The sequence below is a fragment of the Bacidia gigantensis genome (genome assembly GCF_019456465.1).
Source record: "Bacidia gigantensis strain McMullin 20006 chromosome Unknown contig_180, whole genome shotgun sequence".
NCBI lineage: Eukaryota > Fungi > Ascomycota > Lecanoromycetes > Lecanorales > Ramalinaceae > Bacidia > Bacidia gigantensis.
Window position 1 is genome coordinate 85,558 of NW_025408596.1, and position 22,911 is coordinate 108,468.

General features: G+C 52.1%; 8 protein-coding genes and 1 non-coding gene across 9 annotated transcripts; 5 read left to right on the top strand and 4 right to left on the bottom strand.

The window, feature by feature from the left end:
* Window positions 1-2,759: 2,759 nt before the first annotated feature.
* On the top strand, window positions 2,760-3,350 carry KY384_002941 (uncharacterized protein; the record flags this gene model as incomplete). Its single annotated transcript, XM_044811463.1, has 1 exon — window positions 2,760-3,350. The coding sequence occupies one exon, from the start codon at window positions 2,760-2,762 to the stop codon at window positions 3,348-3,350; it is 591 nt and encodes a 196-aa protein (XP_044670596.1).
* A 1,216-nt stretch (window positions 3,351-4,566) lies between these two features.
* On the bottom strand, window positions 4,567-4,653 carry KY384_002942. Its single transcript has one exon. It is a non-coding gene; the product is annotated as a tRNA-Tyr (tRNA).
* Window positions 4,654-5,201: 548 nt separating this feature from the next.
* On the bottom strand, window positions 5,202-6,317 carry KY384_002943 (uncharacterized protein; the record flags this gene model as incomplete). The annotated part of the gene is made up of 1 exon (XM_044811464.1): window positions 5,202-6,317. One exon carries the CDS (start codon window positions 6,315-6,317, stop codon window positions 5,202-5,204), a length of 1,116 nt encoding a protein of 371 aa, XP_044670597.1.
* Window positions 6,318-9,460: 3,143 nt separating this feature from the next.
* On the top strand, window positions 9,461-10,331 carry KY384_002944 (uncharacterized protein; the record flags this gene model as incomplete). The annotated part of the gene is made up of 2 exons (XM_044811465.1): window positions 9,461-9,664; window positions 9,717-10,331. The coding sequence occupies 2 exons, from the start codon at window positions 9,461-9,463 to the stop codon at window positions 10,329-10,331; spliced, it is 819 nt and encodes a 272-aa protein (XP_044670598.1).
* A 1,173-nt stretch (window positions 10,332-11,504) lies between these two features.
* Window positions 11,505-12,322, top strand: KY384_002945 (uncharacterized protein; the record flags this gene model as incomplete). Its single annotated transcript, XM_044811466.1, has 2 exons — window positions 11,505-12,107; window positions 12,173-12,322. 2 exons carry the CDS (start codon window positions 11,505-11,507, stop codon window positions 12,320-12,322), a joined length of 753 nt encoding a protein of 250 aa, XP_044670599.1.
* Window positions 12,323-13,870: 1,548 nt separating this feature from the next.
* Window positions 13,871-15,271, top strand: KY384_002946 (uncharacterized protein; the record flags this gene model as incomplete). Its single annotated transcript, XM_044811467.1, has 3 exons — window positions 13,871-14,206; window positions 14,319-14,684; window positions 14,741-15,271. 3 exons carry the CDS (start codon window positions 13,871-13,873, stop codon window positions 15,269-15,271), a joined length of 1,233 nt encoding a protein of 410 aa, XP_044670600.1.
* A 996-nt stretch (window positions 15,272-16,267) lies between these two features.
* On the top strand, window positions 16,268-18,338 carry KY384_002947 (uncharacterized protein; the record flags this gene model as incomplete). The annotated part of the gene is made up of 7 exons (XM_044811468.1): window positions 16,268-16,463; window positions 16,519-16,633; window positions 16,683-16,730; window positions 16,778-17,187; window positions 17,235-17,468; window positions 17,519-18,031; window positions 18,127-18,338. 7 exons carry the CDS (start codon window positions 16,268-16,270, stop codon window positions 18,336-18,338), a joined length of 1,728 nt encoding a protein of 575 aa, XP_044670601.1.
* A 1,140-nt stretch (window positions 18,339-19,478) lies between these two features.
* Window positions 19,479-20,631, bottom strand: KY384_002948 (uncharacterized protein; the record flags this gene model as incomplete). The annotated part of the gene is made up of 2 exons (XM_044811469.1): window positions 19,479-19,667; window positions 19,738-20,631. The coding sequence occupies 2 exons, from the start codon at window positions 20,629-20,631 to the stop codon at window positions 19,479-19,481; spliced, it is 1,083 nt and encodes a 360-aa protein (XP_044670602.1).
* Window positions 20,632-21,242: 611 nt separating this feature from the next.
* On the bottom strand, window positions 21,243-22,109 carry KY384_002949 (uncharacterized protein; the record flags this gene model as incomplete). The annotated part of the gene is made up of 1 exon (XM_044811470.1): window positions 21,243-22,109. The coding sequence occupies one exon, from the start codon at window positions 22,107-22,109 to the stop codon at window positions 21,243-21,245; it is 867 nt and encodes a 288-aa protein (XP_044670603.1).
* Window positions 22,110-22,911: the final 802 nt, after the last annotated feature.

Consider the following 22,911-nt stretch of genomic DNA (forward strand, 5'->3'; position numbering starts at 1 on the left):
CTCGACGTCACAAGAGTCAACTCCCAAAGAAGCTTCTCACGAGCTTCGCAGGCGAATGCGCAAGAATATTCCAGTCCATAAGGGACAGCAGTACCACCAGCGCCAATCAAATCGACGATTGGTGGGAGACCAATGTTTGCAATTTCGAAAGCATGGGGAACAGTCAGGCTCCCTTGCTTTTCTCTTCCCATGTTGCGAAGAAGGCAACACAGCTGCATTGCTGATTACATCACCTGGCTCGAGTTGAGGTAGAGTCTTTGGATCGTTGACTTTAAAGCACAAGCAATTGATGGATGAGGACGCTGAGCCGAAGCGACATACACAGAGACGACTTCTCAAAGGAACCCACCGAGCAGTATTGCGTGCTTGCCATCGCCTCTCCCCATGTTGCTAAAGGCGCAAACACTGTATTCCTTGTGGGAATGAGATCGTCGCAAGTCGCGCTTACAACCTGAGAACCACCTGGACATCTCGAAATGCTTGAAAGCAACGATGAGGATCTCGAATGCGAGAGACAACAGTGACGCCATTCTCCGGAGAATTTTGTTTCATGTATTGGAATGCACCGGAACCGCACTAAGCTTTACTTCCTCCCCGAAAAGGCACGAAGCAGGATATTTTCCGAGATGCTCAACAGATTCAGACAGCTGGCGCGTGGGGGGATGAGAGGTGGTGTGGATCGCGGCGTGGGATACGCAAGGCTTTCTCGAAATTTTGTCTTATTGGCTCAAGGACATGTGGTGGTCACTCACAATATCAATCAAGCTTTCGGCTTCAATATGGAACTCTTTACTAAGGTTTATAAGGCATCTATTCTTAGCTTTTCAATCTTTCTCGTGCTGCAACAGCCTCTGGTGATGACGGTAGCCTTGTGAAGACTTCAAACACCTATTTTCTTTCAATGGCAATGACAAGCTGGTGCTAATGTAGAAGTTCTTCTTTCTACCGTGTCATTGTAGTACAGCTCCCGGGACTACGCTGCATCTTCAGTACCCTTCTTTCCAGCTCTTCAGGGACGAATTCATCCAGTCCGCTTATGGGCTAGGAGCCCATTGAGGGCATAGTAGAAGACGATGCGACAACCAGGACAGCTAGGAAGGGAAGAGGGACTGCGTTCTGGTCCGATCAGCTGCCTGAAGCAGGGGCCGTCAAAGTGAGTAACACCACATCTAGCTATTTTCCATGCGAGAGCATAAAGCCTGATGCGGACAATTTCAAGGAATCATCATCGCACGATCCATACGTTCGCTTTGTAAGCGTGATGGGAATGGAGAGGTGTAAACTAAGACCACTCGAGAGGCGGGTAGTCATTGTGCGACTGCTGCCGTTCTCGACGCATCTCAACTACGCTTCACGTCAACCCTCCACATACCACTTTTAGCCACTTAGAAAGCCCGGACTAATCAGTAAATCGCCTTCAAACATAATGCGACGTTCTGAAGTGCCTCAGAGTTCAGCAAACCATTGTACACTTTAAGACCCAACGCGCTTGGGCGCAACTACGTCGGCAGCAGTGAGACATTCGTCCTATTCAGGATGATAAGACAAAGACAAATTAGACAGTCTCGCAATGATTGTTGCTGCAAGAGCCGCTGTGAGTTGCTGTCGAACGCTATGAGAGGTTTGCAACAATTTCGCAACGCGTTTATCGCCTTCCTGATAAGTTGTTGTTTTGCTTTCCAAGGCGACGCTTTACTTTCACGTTGACGCTCACTGGTACGCCGTTCAGTTCGTTTGCACGTTCTTGTCGGATGAAAATACATGCGTCATGTACATCGTATCGTCGCCTCTCTTCAATTCTCCATTTACGACACTATTTCTTTAGGTAATGGTAACGGTATGACCGCTGCAAGCGATTGTGCCATGGAGCGGAGAAAGCAGAACCATTGTCATGAAATCATGATAGTGTCAGGATTCGGAATCCGTGCGTAGCTATCGGATATTTCCTTGGATGAACAGCTTGGTGCCTGATTCGTGCTGGAATACCGGAGAGATGGGAAGCTATGGTTATTCCCCAAGCCAATGAGACCAAACGTCTGTGAGTAGCCTATCATTAGCATATGGACGCAACGCACGTACCATCCATGATTGATGACTACGGTCAATGCTATAGGCCCAAGAGACTGCACAGATAACCATCATCGTGATATAGCCCTTAAGCTCTGAGACATCTCACTGCCGCCGGGTGAGATCGTCAGGCACTTCAGCCATAGCCGAAGCAGAGCCAATAAGCGCCACACAGGGTCGGTCTCTGATGCCCTTGAGAAATTTTCTTGCATCTACCGGCCGTTGAGCTTATAGCACGGTCCACTCAGAACCTTACGGCCAAGCTGTGCAATCGGAAAATAAAATATGTCGCTCGGAAGGCTTGTTCTAACAAGGTGCCGCTCAAGAAATGCTCTACCCAAAACTGCCCGTGCGAGCTAGAGAATGGCACGACCCAGCGCGACCCACTGTTTTCGTTGGAAATATCGCTGTGGAAGTATTCAGAAGCAGTGGCAAGCTTGGGCCTAGAAAACGGACCTGCTGAAATAGCTTTGTTGACTTCCATATGCTCCACCTCCCTATCAATTTGCTTCACGTCATAGCGTCTATGTTCATGATATAATCCCCCTCAATATTCATTCATTCTTCCTTCTCAGCCTCAAGTGTTTCATTCTGAAAACATTCTACTCTTCAATCGTTACAAGAAAGCACACTTGTGCCTTCTCATACACATAACTCCTCTACGTATTTAAGTCAGCACCACCACACACAGTATGCATCACACATCATTCGCCTTCCTAAGCAGCCTAGTGCTCGCCACCCTGACATCTGAAGCACCCGTGGCCGAGCCACAAGCTCAAGTCGCCCCATCGACCACACAAGAACCACTACAGGACTACACACCCCATCAACAAACCCCCCAGGATGTCGTCACCATCGACAGCCTAGGCTTCCACGGAAGCGCAAGCAATCCCCATAACAGCACCTGTAATGCCACAGACACAGCATGCGTCACCGGTGTCCAGCCCGCCTCAGCTTCAAAACGTGACTCCGAACTCCAACCCACTCGGATCACCGAAGAAGCAGCACCAGAAGCAGAATTCGTGTTCACGCGAGAAGCAGCACCTGAAGAAGCCCACGAGCGACGGCAATCCTCGACTCTGCAGCAGGCAACTGATGCTCTTGGAATCACAGAATTAAGGAATTCAACGAACCCGGTTTCAAATGCGAACACGACAACGACGCCTCAGCCTTCAAACAATCATCCTGCCCCGGGTGGTGTCTGTAGGGCGTCTGATGTCAGTTGTGTGGTAGGGAAGGTGAAGGGGAAATTTGTGAGGGATTTGATGAGTAGATTCCAATAAGGGAGGAAAATGATAGCTCTTCGATTCGGCAGCATGATACCAGATTCACAATGATCAAATTTGTTGCGAGAGGCCAATGGCATGCACATACTGAATGGCGTTGAAAACCTTGGAAGGAGGCATCTAAACATATATTAGCTATCTAATAGACTCACTAAATGTTCAAACATTCAAACATTCAAGAATCATACGTGACTCCTCACCGTCTACTCATCTACACGTATATACACATGTTGCAGCAATCCATCAACATTCACCACCACCACGAAGAAGCACAAACTCCACCAAAATGTGCGTAATCACCCTCTGTTAAGCAAGCCTGCCCCCCTCCCCTTCCCCTTCCCACAGGATCACCATCAAACTGCGTTCCGCAACGAAACCCCCATTTGCCACCCACCCACCCAACCACCGCAATCCATTCATACACAGTGCACAAATCAACAGCCGAAAGAAGAAACTTCTGAAGTAAAGGCGGGGCGGGGGATATGACCACAGTGGCTGAAGTCTCACACCGCGGCTCCCCTCCCTCCCTCTCGGTAGCGCGCCAACTGGAGGTATGTCTTGCGGTTGGCCCCCATTGGCAGCTCTGTGCTTTGAGAAGTATACCCAGCGTGATCATCATCATCCAAGCGTTCGAGGATATTCTGGGTTTTTTGGGGCTGCGCTTGAGAGCAGTTATTGTTCCCAGCAGCGCGGATGGGGGGGATGGGGGAAGGAGGCGGGAGTTTGACGTCTGCATGTATGTCAGTGGTAAGCGAAATGCGGGGAAAGCGCCGTGGTGTGGTCGGGGCTTTTTCTTCGGCTAAAGAAGAAGGAGATGGGAGGGCGGGGGGTGTTTGGTAATTGGGTTGTGTAATGGAAGGAGTAATGGCATGTGTGATGGATGGTGAGGGGGCGGTAGGCGGCGGTAGGGGGAGAGGGGGTGTTTGTTGAATAATACACAAGGATTACGAGAGGGAAAAAATGGAAAGTTGCTGTGGCTTGGCACCACCGCACCACCGCACCACCGCATCACCCAACTCGGCCTAGCTTTTGTACCTGCACCACCTGTAGCAGAAAGAAAAACAATGGCAAGTATGCGAAGAAGATTAAGGTAGTACCACCCACCCTCCCCTGTCCTAAGAGCCTCTGGCAAGAAATAAGCCTAGAAATGTGCTGAAAAGGGGGGGGGGGAGAGGGGGAGGGGGGAAGCGAAAAAAAAAAAGAAATACAATTCTCTCCCCACCGTGATTCGAACACGGGACCTCACGGTTAATGTTGGAACTATTACAGCCGTGCCTTCTACCAACTGAAGTATGGAGAGTGTGGTATATGCTTATAGTCGCCATATTTGCATATATATATATTTTTTTCAATTCTGGCTGTATCTTTTGTTTGGTTCGTCGTCACAAAGCACATACTTGACGGTCACTGTGACTGTACAACCCGCAATCAATGCCAGGAGTTGACAAGACTACGGAGTACGGGGAGTTTTTGGAAGCAGCTGCCACCGCTCCCTCTCCCGCTGCCTTCTGGCCCCAACTTTTAAACACGCGGTGAATAACAGGCTCATAGGTAGGTAGTTGAATTGAAACACATTCAAGCTCGCCTACTTTATGTTTCGAGATCTCTGATTGTCTATCGCGACGTAGGAACGCCTGCTATCGCTACGCATTGCATTGCATTGCATACATCTAACTCGTTCCCTTATCACTCTTACTCATGCTGAATAGGCTTTCCTAACGCCTTGCCCTGCCCTGCCCAGCCCAGTCCATGCATCCCATACCATGCCGTCCACGCTATGCAAGAAAATGAACAAATCCCAAAAGCCGCGCTATGCACACCATCCCCCTTCCCTCCCCAACAAGATACTCAAACAACCAACCACCCAGCCACAGCCGTCGCCAACGCCGCCCCCGCGACCTTGATATTCGTCGGCAACCTGACCGCGGGTCCCGCAGCCCCAGTGAACATCTTCGTCCCCCCCGCCTCCTGCCTCCCCGTTGCCTGATCATTCGCCACACCATTCAGATCATCCACCACCTTCAACGTATCGCCTTGGTCGAAGTAATCGACCAGCAAACCCCAGGGCGCCTTGCCTCCGTAATCCTTCGCACACGCGGCAGCAAAATCCCCAAGACTGCCTGTCCCCGTCGCCGCGTTGGTGGTGCCTATACTCGCCGTATCGGGCGATTCGATGACAGTAGAGCCCAAGGTCATGGTCTGGTACAGAAAGTGGTTCAAGAGCGGGAGTTTGCCGGTGGCTATGGCGGCGCTGGCGGGTTGGGCGACGGGCCGGTCGGCTGCGCAGGTGAATGATGAGGCGGCGGTGTTGTTATAGGGGTTTTCGAAGAGGTAGTCGAATTCGTTGAGCAAATACCCCGACGATTGCGGCAGCGAGGCGACGAAGGTCACGAGGCGCGTGTTCGCGCTGATCATGGCTTGCAGAGTGGGCCATTGCCCGGCGGTGCTGGGTGTATACCCGTACGTCGAGATGCCAGAGGCGACGAACTCGGAGGCCAGGTCGGTGGCGGCTACGTTGTCGGAGTTCACGAGCACGAGGGTTACGACGTCGCTGGTGTGGCTGTCAAGCCAGCCTTTGATGCTGCTGAGCCAGTCGCGGAGGAGTCCGGCGTCTAGGAGCGAGCAGGAGGTGTGGCACAAATGGAGGGCGTTGTCTGATTTGTGGATTTGCGCGGAGAGGAGACGCACGCCGGCGGATAGTTGGGCGAGGGAGTCGATGTTTTGGTTTCCGGCGTCTGAGAGCCCGAAGCCGGAATTGGAGCTGCTGTTGCGCAGGAAGGGCGAGTCGTGTGCGCCGAGGTGCGTTATGTTAGAGTAAGAGCGGGAGCAGAGGGAGGCGTGGTTGTTGCATGCTGTTGGTGAGGCGGATGCGGAGCTGGTGGTTTGAGAGGCGGTTTGGCGGGGGAGGAGAGCGGCCTGCGCTGTGGAGAGAAGGAGGAGGGGGAGGGGGAGGAAAATGTGCATGCTCTGGTGTCCTGGTGTATTTTGTTGATTGAAGAGTCTCGAAGTAGTTGAGCAAGCAAGCTAGAAAATTAACCTATTGTAGTAACAGCGAACGTGGCAAAGGAAATTGTTCCAATAGCGAGTGTAGAGAATCAGCACGTAAAGAGAAACAGATCTCGCAACATCATCAAAATGCAGAAGAAGGTGAAAGGCCAAAGCAGTTCAAAGATCGAAATGTTTAGTAGTAGTGGATGATCCTCAGTCCTTTATTCCTTGTTTTGATCGCCACCTACCCCTCCAAAGAGACACGACCTAGCCCTTTCGTATCTGGCCGAGCGGGCCGTTGCATTGGCGTTCTGCAAGAGCCCGTAAAGGCCGTCGACGGTCACCTCTCGAGGCTTAGACGTCAGATGGATCATGTTCACCAGCCTATCGATTTGATGCTGAGGAATGAGGTGAGGTGACGCAGTCTACTGTGTGGTGGAGAACATTCGTATTGCGGGGGATTGCGGCCTATTTTCTTTATTTAGAGCTAGGCGCCAAGCGCCAGCCTTTGATGAAGATACCGGCCTGTAGATTTGGCCTCTCAACCATCATTGAAACGCTTTGTTTCGGGAATCCGGCGAAATGAGAGGATACGATGATAAGTAGAAGGCTGCCACCCTCACTTCAATCTGGTGACTTCTGCCTCGGATCACGATGCACATTCTCCACCCAAGGAACTTTCTAAGCCTGGTGGTGACGCGGCCACGCTTGGGATCACGTTGTCTCGCATCGAGGAAAGCGCAGAGCATGATGGGTGGCTCACTTCACAGCATGGAACGATATCGTGCGTGCAGGCTCTGCGAATACTTGCGGTCTAGGTCTCTTGCCTTTACATCAACTTGAGGGTCTTAACATCGCTGGCGACAATTTCAACATGGTGAGTACCTACCCTGCACTTGCCCTAGCAGGCCTGTCTTTGCGCTCTCGTAGTCTTCTGTTGGCTATGTACCATTTCAAAGCACTCGAGAAGATGTTGAGCTGCTCAAGGGTGGTATCCAAAGACAGGCCCTCAGATGTGATGGATATGACATAAACCGACCCAGATTTTGATAAAACCTTGATGGAAATGTTGAGCATTCGTTGAATCACGCCCAACACAACAGGACGATGTTGGGACTGAGAGCTCAACGCACGCACGCACGATCGTAGCGTCGACTGAGACGCGTTACAGGCGAAAATAATGATGATGCGAATCATCGACGACCAGAGCAATTAGAAGCATATAAGTTTCTGCAGGAAACCTCGGTCACATACAAGAATGGAAGCAAACCGCTGCACCATGATGCACTCACTAGTAACATGAAGCTTCTCTTGGAGATGATGGGTGATCATATGGTATTGACTGCCCGTCAATCTACTTGACAGCCACATGGAGATATTGTGCAAGAGATTCCGTCGCAGTCAAATCACTTTTAAAGTTGGGTGCTATTATGCGATGACCGCAACAATACAAGGCTTCAGCGGACTTCACGGGCAATTGCTTTCCAATGCATGTTGAAGAGCGCAAGATAATAATGTTCACCGCCGCTGACAAGGTATCATCCGCTGCGGAACTGCAAGCGCTGTAATCGGTGCGCAAGCAATCCTCGATTGAGAACGTGAAAGTCTTGGCTACGTTCAAGATCAGAGGCACCAGAAAGGAGTCCTTGTCTCAACTTTGGATTCGTACTGTAATAATAATACTTCAAGGGGAAAACTGAGTTCAAGAGCAAATAAACCTCATCAAATTCCATGCCAAGCATCGAGATCGTTAGGGACATTTGACTGAGATCGACCGGTAGAGGTGGCTTCTAGCCGAACTTCAGCGAGCCTTTTGAGCCATGCGGCCCCATCGGGATCTAAGAACGGTCTAGCTCCACCAAATTGTATGTGAAATCGAAATGTAATCAGGCGAGAGTAATTCCGATTTAGCTTTGGGTACCCGATCATCTTCTATGCCCCAGTCACCGACTAGGCAGGGGAAAAAAGGAGAGAATGCAGCGAAAGAAAACGCAGGCGGGAACGCGGCCAAGCTGTAGGCTCGCTGTTCCCTAGCACGGGTTGTGCAGCAGATGAAACATCCATCCGAAGAATTGCATTGTTGACAAATTTTACATACCTTTTGCCATTCCAGCGAAGCCACACAAACAACCAACGACGTGTTTACCTGATCCTCAGCCCTTTCGTCATCTTTCTCACTCACCTAGCCAACATCCCTGGTGGCGGGAAGCGGCTTCCTTCAAAGCGTCGTCATCCATGCCTGGGCCCCGGCAAGAATCCAGGAGGCTGTGGAGCGGGCAGACGAGGCAGGAGGGAACCAACGCCGGAAACAGTCTAGAGCTTCTCTCGCAGGTCCCCAGTTGGGCCGGGCTTGGGGGAGACTAAGGCCCGGAGTTGGAATAGTGAAATTTGTTGATTGGATGGAATTTGAAAATCAAGGAAATCCTGTGGGTTGCTGCACCTGCCAGGCTGGGGGAGATCTCCACGCTAAAATTAGTGGCCTGGGAAAATATCTTCGCAGGAGAGCGACAGGCTCTCGAAATCAGGAGGCAGAGAAAAGCTCCGGCGTTACGCTAAGGGGGAGGCGAGTAAGTAGGACCAAGCTTATTTAGGCGGTGGATCCAAGGTAGCATCATGGTCTAACGGTCAAATACTTGAGGTTGGTAGAACCACGGCAGGCTGGTTCTTGCGACGAGGTTGGCAGGTTGGCTGATGATGGCTTGCGGCTGGTGTTCTGGTACTGGATTGTGTAGATGTTGCTAGGGAGAAGCCTGGAGTGGTCGTAAACCGGGGGATGGCTAGGAAGTAACAAGGAGGTTGGGGGGGGGGGCAAGGGCGCTAAACTTGCCTGGGAGTGAAACCCCTCCCGATTACGAGCCACTAAGGGGCGCTAAGTATTTAGTACAAGCTCATCTCACTTCCCGTTCCTCTCCTTTTCCTTTCCTCATCCCCCATCACCAACAATCTATCATACATCAGCTTCTCTGCATTCTTGTTTTCTTGCATCTTATTAGACCGTACTTCTTATCGCACAGTCACTCGCTCCGTCACTCGCTCACGGACAGGCAATACATAATTACCCAGCATTCCAATCTAATAATTAATACACCTCTCTCCCATCACCACCTCCCACATCAACAATGAAGTACACATCAGCAATCCTCGCCCTTGCGGCCACCGTCATTGCACAGAGTGGTAGTGGCCCAGGTGGCTCTGTCACCGAAGATGTTGCACCAGATACCCAGGCCTCTGGCGACTGCAAGTCCGACTTCCCATTCGGCCCTACATTCACTTTCAACACCATGAACATCACAGGCCCAGGCAGCAAGAGAGACCTTGAATCGGTGAGTCTAAGGCCTTACATTTCTCCCCAGACGCGTACTAACATTTTTCTAGCGAGCAACAAACGTCGCATGTGGCGGTGAAGGATCCCTCATCTTGACCCTCAACGGTGGCAAGCTTCTCGACTCCAAGGGACGTACAGGTTATATCGCCTCCAACCGTCAGTTCCAGTTCGATGGCCCACCTCAAGCTGGTGCCATCTACACCGCAGGCTGGTCTGTTTGCGAATCAAACAAGCATCTCTCCCTCGGTGGCAATGACACCTTCTATAACTGCCTGTCTGGCACCTTCAACAATATCTACGACCAGAGCCAAGGCAACCAGTGCTACCCAGTCTACATTGTTACCATTCCTTGCACCGCCTCAAGCTCGATACCGATTGCCTCAAAACCAGCTACCGTTTCAATTGCAAGCAGCGCTACATCCGAGAACATCATGACTGAGATGATGACATCTGCAGCAGCTACGTCTGCACCGGCAACCTCTGCGCCAGCTGCTACAGTTGTCAAAGGTACAGCACCCGCCGGCACTGCAAGCGGTGCGCCATCAAACACAGCGTCTGGACCAACATCATCACCAAGCCCCTTCGTGGGTGCAGGTGCTATCGTGGAGGCTGGCCAGAAGATCGTTGGTCTTGTCGCTGGTGTTGCAGCCTTTGCTCTTTTGTAAGCGACATATCTCGGTCATCGACAATCCTTAAATCTCACAAACCGGCATTCGCATGCAATGTATATTCTTCGGCATATCGGGCGTACATACTGATTTCACGAGTTGTTCTACGATTCCAATTTCTGTCAGGCATCACTCCTTAAAAAAAGCGTGAGCGTTTGGTTGGATTTAGTGTTATGATGAGGACAGGTGGAGGTTGGAGCGTGTTTTGACGCGAGGCTTTTGTGACCGTTGAGCAGAGGGCGGTTAGGATAATTGATAATGACAACGAGAGATTCTTGAAAACATTCAAACATCTGTGCCATTTGCTTCATGTCCAAAGTTTTCAACTACGTAGAACTGAGCCTATTAGGTGGTCTCCAGCTGTTGCATGTAGCTTGGTCCTGTCTCCGAGCCTCAACCTTCACGAATTGAATCACGATATCTATTTACCAACCACCAGCAAAAACGACTCAATGTACTCAGGCCACCAACTCAACTCTGAGCTCTGGCATCTGTATGTTATTAGGCACGGGTCTCGCAAAGCCAGAATGCATGAGCTCCGCTCCGTCACCGGCTCGAGCCTGAGTCAAGCAAGCTCGCGCAATCACGCGCTCAATCACATCAGCATCCATGACATCCTCATGGCATCCTCCTTCAACTCCCACTCATGTCCTCGATAGCTCGGTCATACAATGACTACTCCAGCTCGTATCTCACTGCCGACTTCTTCTTTCGGGCCAGAGCCTCCTCTCATTTCGGGCTTTTAGAAACCACCCAGACACACACCCGAGTTGAACAAGAACTCTCGACCTCCATTCCAGCAGACTTTCACAAGACTCAATACCTTCTCACTCTACTAAAGCATACAAGGAGCCCAGCCTCGCTCACCACCACCAACGTTTCCACCACCTTCTAGGTCAATCGGTCACCATGTCACCAACCAACCCCACCATCTCCACTACCTACCCACCTCCACCTCCTCCCTCTACACCCTCTACCCTCCCGGCCTCCAGCTCCGACCGTCGCTACGGCCCCCTCGGCACACCCATCCCCACTCACCACACCCCTCTCCCCTCCAACACAGTCTCCCTCCACGGCTGCACCGTCTCCCTCGTCCCCCTCTCCCTCTCCCACGCAAACGAGCTGTACGACCAGCTCGGCGGGCTCGAACACGCGGGGCTGTGGGACTACATGCTTAGTGGGCCTTACCGAACACGCGAGAGCTGGCAGGAAAGTGTCGGGAGGTGGGTTCACGGGGGCAACGGTGGAGGTGCAGCAGGGGTGGGGGCAGAGGGCACAGGCAGGGTGGCGGTTTATTGGGCTGTCCTTCTCCGCGACACTCAATCAGAGAGGGGGCAAGAGCGGGTGTTTAGCGTGGAAGAAAGTGGGGCTACGCCCGCAACAGCTGCTGGGAAAGACGCAGACAAAGCTACAGACAATGACAAGACCACCAAAAGGCGAGCAGCTGGAATTCTCTCCCTCTACCGCATCGACACTGCCAATCGCGTCATCGAAGTCGGCAACGTGATTTTCGGCCCCCTCCTACACAGAACGATCGCGAGCACGGAAGTGTTCTACCTGCTCGGCAGATACGTCTTCGAGGAGCTGGGGTATAGGCGATTCGAGTGGAAGTGTAATTCGCTCAATGAGCCGAGTAAGAGGGCGGCGAAGAGGCTGGGCTTTCGGTTTGAGGGGGTTTTCAGGAAGCATATGATTGTGAAGGGACTGAGTAGGGATACTTGGTGGGCGAGTATTGTGGATGGGGAATGGTTTGGTGAAGCAGAGGGGGGAAGGGTGAGGATGAGGAGGGTGGAGATGAAACGCTTTTTAGGGATGGGGAGAGGAGAGGGGGCGTGAAGGAGACGTTTGAGCGGTGGTTAGATAAGGAAAATTTCGATGAGAGAGGGAGGCAGAGAAGGAGATTGGAAGATGTTAGGGAGGAGGTTGTGGGTGGGAAGGACGGTGGAGAAGATGATTTGAGGATGGATGTGGGCATGGAGAGGGATTGAGGCAATGACATGAACCTCCCTCGATGTGCATACTTGTTGTGCTAACAAATATCGCAGCAAGCGAAGTCCATCAATCTCGCCGACAGCAGATATATTAGCCACCCGTCCTGTGGGCGCTGCTAAAAGACATATGCCAAGATCTAAAAAGCCACAGCAATCACTTAGGCTGATCTCTGTGTCTACCATGCAAGCATATTACACATGCAGATTTTCTATTGTACATCAAGCCAACCCGCCCCTTTCTTATCAGAGTCAGGTCATTCGAGAAGAGAATCTGTCACCAGACCCGTAGGTTCTCCAGATTGCGAGGTCGATATATACTCTCGTGGATCAACACCTATTGGTAGATAAGAAAGACCAGAAAGAGCGCGCCATCCATCCTCAAAATACATGCTCACGGGGTTCAAATGAGATTTCGTGACGACAAGAGATCACGCAAGGACCAACCCAAGAACAGAGCAGTCGCGGCATGCATTTGATTACAGTACTGCATGCTCCTATTACAGTCGCTGAAACTCGTCACGCTTTCCTGTCATTGATCCTTGATCTCAGTCCATCTCTTTCGGGCAATTCCTCGTTATCGTTGGGCTCTCCACCCGAAACGCTTCCCCTTTGAGGGCCATGTACATGTAAATTTCATGCACGTCTTTTCCCCAAGCTCTTAAAAATTCTGAGACATCCTAATCGTTTTCCCACAAGGGTACCACCACAAGCAAGCGATGTCTTTCAATTCCTGCAGCCAAGCTCTGACTTCGGAGATATCGATACTATACAACCCTCACGATCGAGGTCTAGAATCTTCATCGAACGATCGCTACCTCACCGCCTTCGCTTCGACGGCGTAGGATAAGGACTCCCACGTGGCCCATGCAGGTCTGACGTATGGACGTTGCCGGACGCTAAGGCCCTGATATCTTATTTTTGTTGATACGGTACGGTATGGGAAGGAGCTCGCTTGACGCCCTCCCTCAACAGAACGTCACCCTTCTTGCACAACGCAGGCTGCAAGTGGCTCGGGTCGGAATGGAATGTCGCGACCCGCGCTCTCCCATCAAATATGCCCCCCTGCATTTGGCTATGGATATGGGTATGTATGCCAGCGTCACCGCGCATCATCGCCTTCTCGCCTGGCATTTCCCGATTTTGCACAGGTGGCCGCTCTATAAAGAAGCGCCTTGGAGCCCTTCATCATGTCGTACGACTGCTAGTTTCTCCCGCCGAGGCAACTGGAGTGATCTCGATCACAGTCTGGCAAGCAGGGATTCGTTGCGCCCCATCCCATCCTGTTGCTTCACTCAGTACCCTGGGGTCGTACGACGGGAGGATGTGGTACAGTGAGGATTGCTAACCATAAAGTACGTTGTCTTCATCATTCACCCCCTTCTCTCCTGCTTTCTCTCACTGAATACAAATTCCTCCTCCCATTACCATCACCACCACACGAACGCACCCCATTCCCAAAGCAAACCTTGACCGATCAATCTAACAAAAATGGCAGCATTCACCACCCCCAGCCCAGTTCCACAGAGTACAACACGCATAGGCAACATGCCAGTCCCCACCCTCTCCATCGGCCTCGCCGGCCTCGGCCGCATGGGCAAGCGCCACGCCGAACACTTCCTGCACAAGATCCCGCGGTCCACCTTAGTAGCCATATCAACCCCGGACGCCGACGAGCGCGCATGGGCGCAAGAGCGTTACGGACCCTACGATATTGCGATATACGCGGAATATGAGGATATGCTGCGGCATCCGGGCTTGCAGGCTGTGGTGATAGCGAGCGCGACGGTCGTGCATGCGGAACAGGTCGCCAAGGCGATCGAGAGAGAGGGCGGCGGTGTACATGTGTTGTGTGAGAAGCCGTTGAGTTTGAGCGTTGAGGTGGTATGTCTTCCTCCCACCCCTTTCGTTTCCCAAGATGGCAAGGGTGCGGCGCTGATACAATCGTTCGTTATACTCGTAGTCCCAACACGTCACCTCCCTCGCGGCCACACAGCCGCACCTCAAAATCATGTGCGGCTTCTCCCGCCGCTTCGACGCCTCCTACCGCGACGCGCACGCCAAAATGTCCGCCGGGCTCATCGGCCGCGCCGCTGTCTTCCGCTCCCAAACGTGCGATAAACGTGATACTTCTGGGGCGTTCGTGAAGTACGCGGAGCACTCGGGGGGGATTTTTGTGGATTGTGCTGTCCATGATGTTGATCTGGCGTTGTGGTTTTTTGGTGCGGATGGGTCTTGTCATGCTGAGAGGGAGGGGTCTTATAACACTGCGACGGCGGGGGATGGTGGAGGGGGAAGGGAGAGGGAGGGGGAAAGGGAGCGGGAAAGGGAGCGGGGAAGGGAGGGAAGGGAGGGGAGGGAAGTAAAGTCAAAAGCGTGTCGGCGGTGGGCCTTACAGCTATAGCGCCCACGTTGCAGAAATGGAAAGACGCCGATAATGCCGTCGGCATCGTGGAGTTCTGGGATCATCGCATCGCTTACTTCTACGCTTCGCGCATGATGGCCGCCGGCCAGGAGGATACCACTGAGATCATCGGCACGCATGGCAAGTTGACCGTCAATGCGAATCCCGCTTCTAACCTCGTGTCTATCCATGAAGGTGCGGCCTCTTCTTCTCCAATGTCGGCTATTGCGGGTGGGGGTGGAGGTGGGGGAGGGGGGATGAGCAGTGCTGTTAGGGGTGGTGGGATCAGGAGGGAGGTGCCAAGTGATTATTTCCAGAGGTTTGAAGGCGCGTTTTTGCAGGAGGGGAAGGAGTGGGTCGAGGCTTGTCTCGATGATAAGGAAGTGCCGGTCAATTTGGAGGGCGCGGTTGAGGCGGTCAGGGTTGCGGGCGCGTTGCAGGAGGCGTTGAGGACGGGGGAGAAGGTGAGGTTTGGTCGGGATGGGAAGAGGGTCGGTGGTGGAGAGGGGGAAGGGGAGGGGCGGAAGGAGGTTGCAAGGTTGTAAGGGAGGTTGTTGGCGAGGGGGTGAGGGGGAAGAGGGTAGATAATAGGAGAGGATGGGAGATATTGTGGGGGATTCATGAGTCTAGGAAAAAGAGTCTCGATTAAGTAGATGTGTTGAGACAGATCAGCTGGAAAGACAAGAATGAAAATACAATCTTTTGGGATGATGTTGCAGAGACTTGCTATTTCAATGGATGTGGCCTCCACGTATGACCCTCAATGTCCAGACTAGACTAGAAGCAGAATTATAAGAAGTCTTGCATTGAATGGGCAGTGAGAACGAGAGCTCAAGTTCCACTGTGCGAATAGACTAGACCTAGACAGGAGCTTTGATAGTTCAACATCGAATCTACCAGGAGAACATTTATACTCCGAAGAGAGAGAGGGGCAGAGTATTCATTCAAGAGATAGCGATAGTCTTGGCAGGGTCCTGCTGACTAAGAGCTTAGGTCTGCCTCGGCTGAAACATCGGGAGATCAGCCGGATGGGGCTCTCGCTCGCTCTTCTCCCGTCGATAAACATCATATGCACCACACCTTCCTCTTTCGATGTCTTGACGTACGCATTCCTGATAGACTTCATCGCGTGCCTGGTCGTGCCTACTCTGACCTCACCGGAGATGAGATCCCACACGGGTATCATTGGCACAGAATCAAAATGGAGGAGGAGGTGCGTGAGGGGTAACTGGCCCCCGGCGAATATGCAGCTGCTTAGCACCAATTCAACGTCCTGCTCCTGCAAGGGAAGCCGTTGAGGTTTCCTGAGCAGGCAGGTCATCATGCTACGCGGTGGATCCCGCCTCCTCTATCGTTACGGTCCCTTGCTGCTGCCTTCTTGAAAAAGCTAGAGCGCACCACTTTTCGTGCAGTTTTTGCCATTGCTGCTGCGGTGACGATGGTGGAGAAGGCAATGCCTAATCTCGTGGTGCATTACAAAATACCCTTGAGTCCCTCGAGTCAAAGCCAAGGTCTTATTGCTCTTACAATAGCATCCCATTATGAAGCTGTCGTTAACTGTATTTAGTGGTCTTTTGAGCCTGACTTCCCTCGCGACTGCCATCTCACCCGCTGGGAAAGCGTTCGAGAGGGTTGGAGAGCGGAGACCACTTCTTGAAAGGCGCGTGCCCAACCAGCCTTTTCAGAATGCGGAGTTGCAGAAGCGGGCTTCAAAATACTTGACCCCAGAGACCGAGAGTCAGTCTAAAAAAGAAGGGAGGAACGTGTACACGAATTCCTGACTCCCAAACAGAGTTTGCTGTAAATGGCACCGCAATACCTGACGTCGACTTCGATATCGGCGAGTCTTATGCAGGCCTACTGCCCATCTCGAGCGATCCCAATGAAAGTAGAAAGCTATTTTTCTGGTATGTCAACGTCGCCATTTCAGAACGCAAGCGCTGACCCTTATATCAGGTTCTTTCCTTCCACCAATCCAGCTGCTACCGAAGAAGTCTTGATCTGGTACGTGAGATCGCCTCTGCGTTCTGACACTGCTAACGCTGTCTCAGGTTCAACGGTGGCCCTGGCTGCAGCTCCTTGAGCGGACTACTGACCGAGAATGGACCTTTCACGTGGGAAGCCGGCACGAAAGCGCCAGTCCAGAATCCTTATACATGGGTCAATCTTACAAACTCGATGTGGGTGGAACAGCCAGTAGGAGTCGGTTACAGTCAAGGCGTACCCAACATCACGAACGAGGTGGAGCTCGCTCAAGAATTCATTGGCTTCTACAAGAACTTCGTGGATACCTTCAGCGCTCAGAATTACAAAGTCTACCTCACAGGCGAAAGCTATGGCGGCTTCTACGTCCCTTATATCGCCGACGCCTTTGTCAATGCAAATGATAAGGTCTACTACAATCTTGCGGGCATGGCTATCAATGATCCGATTCTCGGCGATTCCACCGATCAACAGCAAGGTATGAAGCCTTTGGTACCTTCAAAAGAGCCTTGCTAATCTTCATAGTCGTCATTCAGCCGTTCGTGGACTACTGGTCCAACTTGTTCTTCCTCAATGAGACCTTCACGGCAGCACTCGCTGATAAGCATAAGTCATGCGGCTTCGCAGACAGGCTTGACAAATATTTGGCATACCCACCTCCTGCAGAACCCTTTCCAGTTCTACCCGATCCATACGCGGACGACTCTCTTAAATGCGATATCTTCGACTTCGTGTACAACGCGACACTCCTCACCAATCGTACGTGCCTGTGCCCATTGCTTTGTCTCGCATTGCTAACTCCATTCTAGCTTGCTTCAACATCTACCACATCACAGAAACCTGCCCTCACCCATGGAGCATCCTCGGTATAGTCAACCCGGGCGACTATAACCCACCAGGCAACATGGTATACTTCAACCGCAGCGACGTCCAAGCCGCTATCAACGCCCCACCAACCAACTGGTCGCAATGCACACCCACGAACGTATTTGGTCTTGCCAGCGACAATCAAAGCTTGTCAGACACCTCTCTTGGCCCTGCTCAGGACGGTGTACTTGCCCACGTTATCGACTCCATCAACAACACTTTCATTGGTGTCGGCAATCTCGACTTCATCCTTCCAACCAACGGATCTCTCCTCGCGCTTCAAAATATGACATGGGGAGGGGTGAAGGGCTTCCAAGAGCGGCCGGTGCAGAATACCTTTTTCGTGCCGTATCATCCTGAGTATAACGGTGGTGCCTTGTCATCGGCTGGTGATGTAGGCAGCTGGGGTTCAGAGCGCGGCTTGACGTTCTATGATGTTCAACTCGCTGGTCATGGTATGACTTACCCTCGCGTCCTTTCTCCCTCCCTTCTTCCGCATTCCATGCACCCTTTTTTGCAAATGACCAGTCGCTGATATGGTCTGGGTTAGAACTCCCTGGCTACGCACCAGGCGCCGGCTACCGTGTCGTCGAAGCAATGTTAGGTCGTGTCCCGGATATTGGCACGGTCGGCACTTTCACCACGCAGACGGGTGGGAATTATGGCAGCGCGGAAATTGATGCCCTAGAGGGCTCGTCGCCGGTGCCGGATCGGTTGAGGCATTATGCTAAGGGTGGGGTGTTTAGACATAGTCCAAGGTGAAAAGGGAGCTGGAGGCTCTGAGGTGTTCATTGGGGACTTGGGAAGAAATGTGCCCTGATTGTGTGGGCGTGAGGACGTGGATGGATATATGGATATAAATTTAATCACTATTGATATACAAAGCTGTTATGCCATCTCCTTCGTCTGTGGTGCTTGAGGACCCTTTTCTTTTCCCCCCACCTTTCCGACTCTCTTCTCCACTAGACTACCATACCACGCACCACCGTTCTCCGAAGCCAATTCCTCGGTTGCACGGACAAGGCTTCTTTCTTGTGTATATCGCAGCTCCCTTCTTTTTGAGAATTGGGGGGTAGTCCTCAATCCTTATTGATCCCTTTTTTTCCTTCGTTTCACTTGCTGTTCGTTTTTTTGTTTGTCTGATGCAGCTAGGGAGGTAGGGAGGTAGGGAGGTAGGGAGGTTGGGAGGTTTTGGCGTGGAGGTGTGGAGGTGTGGTGATTGGTGATTGGTGATTGGTGATTGGTGACGGAGCTGCTAGGAGGGAGGAGAGGAGAGGAGAGGGCTGGGAAGAGAGAAGGGGAGGGGAGGGGAGGAGGGGCTTGGGGGTTGGTGAGGTGGGGAAGGGGCTGGCGATGTAGAGGGAGAGATAAGGAGAGTTGCGGAGGGTAAGGGAAGGGGAAGGGGGGAGTTGGGAGTGAGGAGGGCTGTGGGTTTTTGCAAGGGGGGGAGTTGCTGGATAGATTGGTAGGTTGGTAGGTAGATAGGTGGGCTGCTTTGATGGGGGAGGGTAAGGGGAGGTGAGGGGAGGGCTGAGCGGAATTGGAGCGAGGTGAGGTAAGGTGGGTGAAGTGAGTGAGGGGAGCAGAGGAGGGTACGATCGGCGCTGTGAGGGTGAGGTCGAGGTGATTCTCAATCGGACCCATTGTGCGCAGACGGGGTGAGGGAAGTGAAGCACTTTCGATACCCGGCGTTCGAGCCACGTATCTTGCTGGGTGCCTTTGTGTTGTTCCTGAGTTTTGTAATCGGTGATAGGAAGTATGTTCGAGTGGATTGAGTAGTCTTTCCCGAGTATTCAATGCGGTGTTTGAGGATATGTGATACTTCACGCATTTCACCACCACCACCAGTGCGATGCATGCAGGACTCTAAGGCCGATAACTCTATCCAAACACAGGCATATCCTAGCATGTCTCAGCAAGTCGACAGTGATTCCTTCCCATAGCGGGACCCTTTTCAGTCGTAGTATACCATCCCTCGTCGATCAAGCGCCGCTCGATGTTTTGCCAATACAGGAGTTTCTCCCTCGTGGTGGGCTTGAGATCGAGGTCGCCGAGACGTGCCTCGATTGGCATGGTTGGATTCGTGGGTATCTATATCAGCGTCAGACCATTCACATCGTATGATTTGTGGTTGAAAGACAAGCAGATGATGGGGGGATACCTTCAAAAAAAGCGTACAATCCCTCACAGTCATAGCCATGCTCAAGTCCTCATCCACCTCTCTCCTTCCCAGCACGCCCTGCCGATCCCACTGCTCCTGTAATTGTCGCAACTTCTTAACCAACTCGTTCGTGCATATAAATTCCACCAGCCTAGTGCTCACCCTTTCATCCGCGGCTCTGCTTTTGAGGATAATATCTACTGCCTCCCTCGCGGATTCTATATTCCCAGCCAGCAGTTTCAGTGGACACACTCCTTTCCACGCTGTCCCTCGAGAGGATGCCGCGATCCTCATGGCACTCAAAGCGCACGTTCTGCATCTCCTCGCCTCTTTCGGCGCAGTGGGCGACTGCACGAGCCATTTCGGTTTGAACTCTAAGGCTACGCAATCCCCTTCGCCATCGCCATTGCCATCGCCAGTCATATCTCCCACCAGCCGGCCATACTCCTCTTCTTCATCCAGATAAGTGCCTCTACGTTTCGTCGCCCTCGTCCCCACCCCGTCTAAGCCACGAAGCTCAGAGTTCAGACGCTTAAGCAGCCCTGGTGGAAGGACAATCAGCGTCTGGGAAACGAGACTCTCGGCGGGGAACAGAGGCGCGATCTTCGTTATGAAGGCTACGTGGGATTCTTGGACCGGGACGGAAGAGGCAGCGGATTTACGGAGGCGGAGGAGGTGGCCTTTATAGAGGTCTGGGGAAGATGGTTCTGGGACTTCTGTAGGCGGTGGTGTTGACGGACCGTATGATTCGAGTTCTGTTGAAGGCGGCGTGCTTGGGCTCGTAGGATTGACTATGCTGGTAATAAGAGGCGGATGGATCCTGTAGACGATGTTTGCGGCGCCTTCGGCCAGGTAGGTGAGGTGGACGTTGGGGTCGAGGGCTGCTGTTGTCATTTTTGTGGGGATGGTGAAACGATTGGAGCGCGACTTTTGTCATCGACGGAAGCTTCTTCTTCTTCTTCTCACAGTCTTGTATACGGAGTATTGCGAACTGGCATAAGAAAGCTAAAAATAGTACGAAGGGAAAGCAAGGATTGATTCTCAGATGATCGCAGCCATTCAATCATGCGCGTTGCGTTAGCGAATACGTGAAGAAAAGACATGTACCTCCCTAAAGAATGTCATGAGTGCAAAAGAAGGTAGTACAACAAATGCAGTGTCAGTAGAGCAATGGAAGGATGGGGATGGTCGACGTGCCGATGAGATTTTGTAGGCCGGCGGGCGCGCGTGGCAGAGCAAGCCATGAGGTCATCCCTTCCCTGGTAGCATCAACTCTCATTTCCTGTCTAAGAACAGAGCATTTGGGGCATAGCTTTATGCGATGCTTGATTGACACAGTTTGAACTTTATCGTCGAGGTTGCGCAGAAAGCAAAAAGGGAAAGGTGCGAATATTTTGCTCTAGGATTGCGGCTTTTTGCATAGCAAATCAATTTTCATTAGGCATGGATCATTAAGCCTATTTCGTCAGTATCATAAATCTATTTACATATCAAATAAGATTCTCCTAATTTGAATCGAGGACAATAACCTCCGCCTCTCCATTCCCAATCGACTCCACGACAAGCTCATCCCCCGCCTTTACCTTCTCCACAAACGCCCCATCGCCCTCACTCAAAGTCGCCTCCTCTCTCCCCGCGAGCCTGATCTTCGCGCCCAAATGCCTAATAGGCAAATGCACATACACCTTTCTCCCCTCCTTCTGCTCCACTGCCCCGCCACCACCGATCTTCCAACTCGCCTTCTCACCCGGATCAATCAAGCTAGCCCCCATCATGAAATCCGCATGTATGGGGATCGTCCCCTTCACAACGGGCTCAGCCTTCTCATCTTGCTCCTTCGTCCCCTTAACCCCGCCCTTCAACGGACTCAAAATCGGAAGGAATCTATTCCTCTTCTTCTCCTCCGGGAACGTCTGCGTATGGTATCGCGGCGGCAACCCCTTCTTCCACGGCAGCGCCCAGATCTGCAAGAAATGCACTTCCTCCTTCTCATTCTCGTTTTCCTCCGCGTGCGCAATCCCTGTCCCGCCGGTGGTGAACTGCACGTCCCCGCGCTTCATGACGAAGTAATCGTCCGGGGAGACTTCGCCGGTGCTGACGCCTTTGCGTCCGTGCATGCTGTCGCGGTGCGTGAGCTCGCCCGAGAGGATGTAGGAGAAGATTTCGGCATCGCGGTGCGGGTGTGTGGGGAAGCCTGATTGGGGCGCGACGCGGTCTTCATTGAGGACGCGCAGCGAGCCGAAGGATTGGAAGGAAGGGTGAAAGTAAGAGGCGAAGGAGAAGGTGTGGTAAGAGTTTAGCCAGCCGTGGTCGGCGTGGCCGCGGGCGGAGGAGGGGCGGGGGGTGATTTTGGCGGAGGGGAGGGTGGTCATGATTGCTTTTGTTGCGGTCTTGATTGTGGTGGACATAAAGGTATTCCTTCTTTTCAAGGTATGAAAGTGTTTTGTTTTTGGAAGGGAAAGAGAGGGGCAAAGGATGGAAGGGGAGGGTTTTATAGACTTGAGGGTGATGGACGGGTCAGTGCTGGAAGGTTCTCGGGCTCGGTGTTGCAAGCACGTGTAAGTATGTGGTCAGCATTGGTCAATGGCTCTAGCGGATAGCTACATAGACTCAATTGGGATGTTGGAGAGCCTTTGAGCTTTCTTGGTCAGGTGTTTGCATATTATGGGAATAATTCCTCTGCAAAGGATTATTCAGGCATTGGTAATTGAGTTCGGCGCTTGACCCAGACTGCAGTAGCGTCTTGGCAGGAAGAATCATCGCTGATTCAGCGGACGGAGCAAAGGGCTTGGCGTTCCCTTCTCGTGGCCTTTGATCCTGCTTTCAACGTCAGTCTTTGAATTACAATCCTTGAGTATCGAATCCGAGTGCCAGAGCGAGTGCATACCGTATGCTGAGAGTCGTCACCATTATAGATCAACGTCTTCGATCTGGACCCTCGTTCGCCGAAAGTAAGAACCATTTCTCCCTTCAACTTGATGAGCTGCAATTGAATTCTGTAGAGATCTATGTCGTAGAGACTGTGCTTCAGTCTGATATTTGATGATACCAGATCGATGATTCGATCTGCAAACCGTCCAATCTCCCCGGACTGGACTGATCTTCGACAAGGCTCAGCGACGACACCATGAATAACGCCGAATCTCTCCCCGAATAGCCACCAAGGCTATTGGG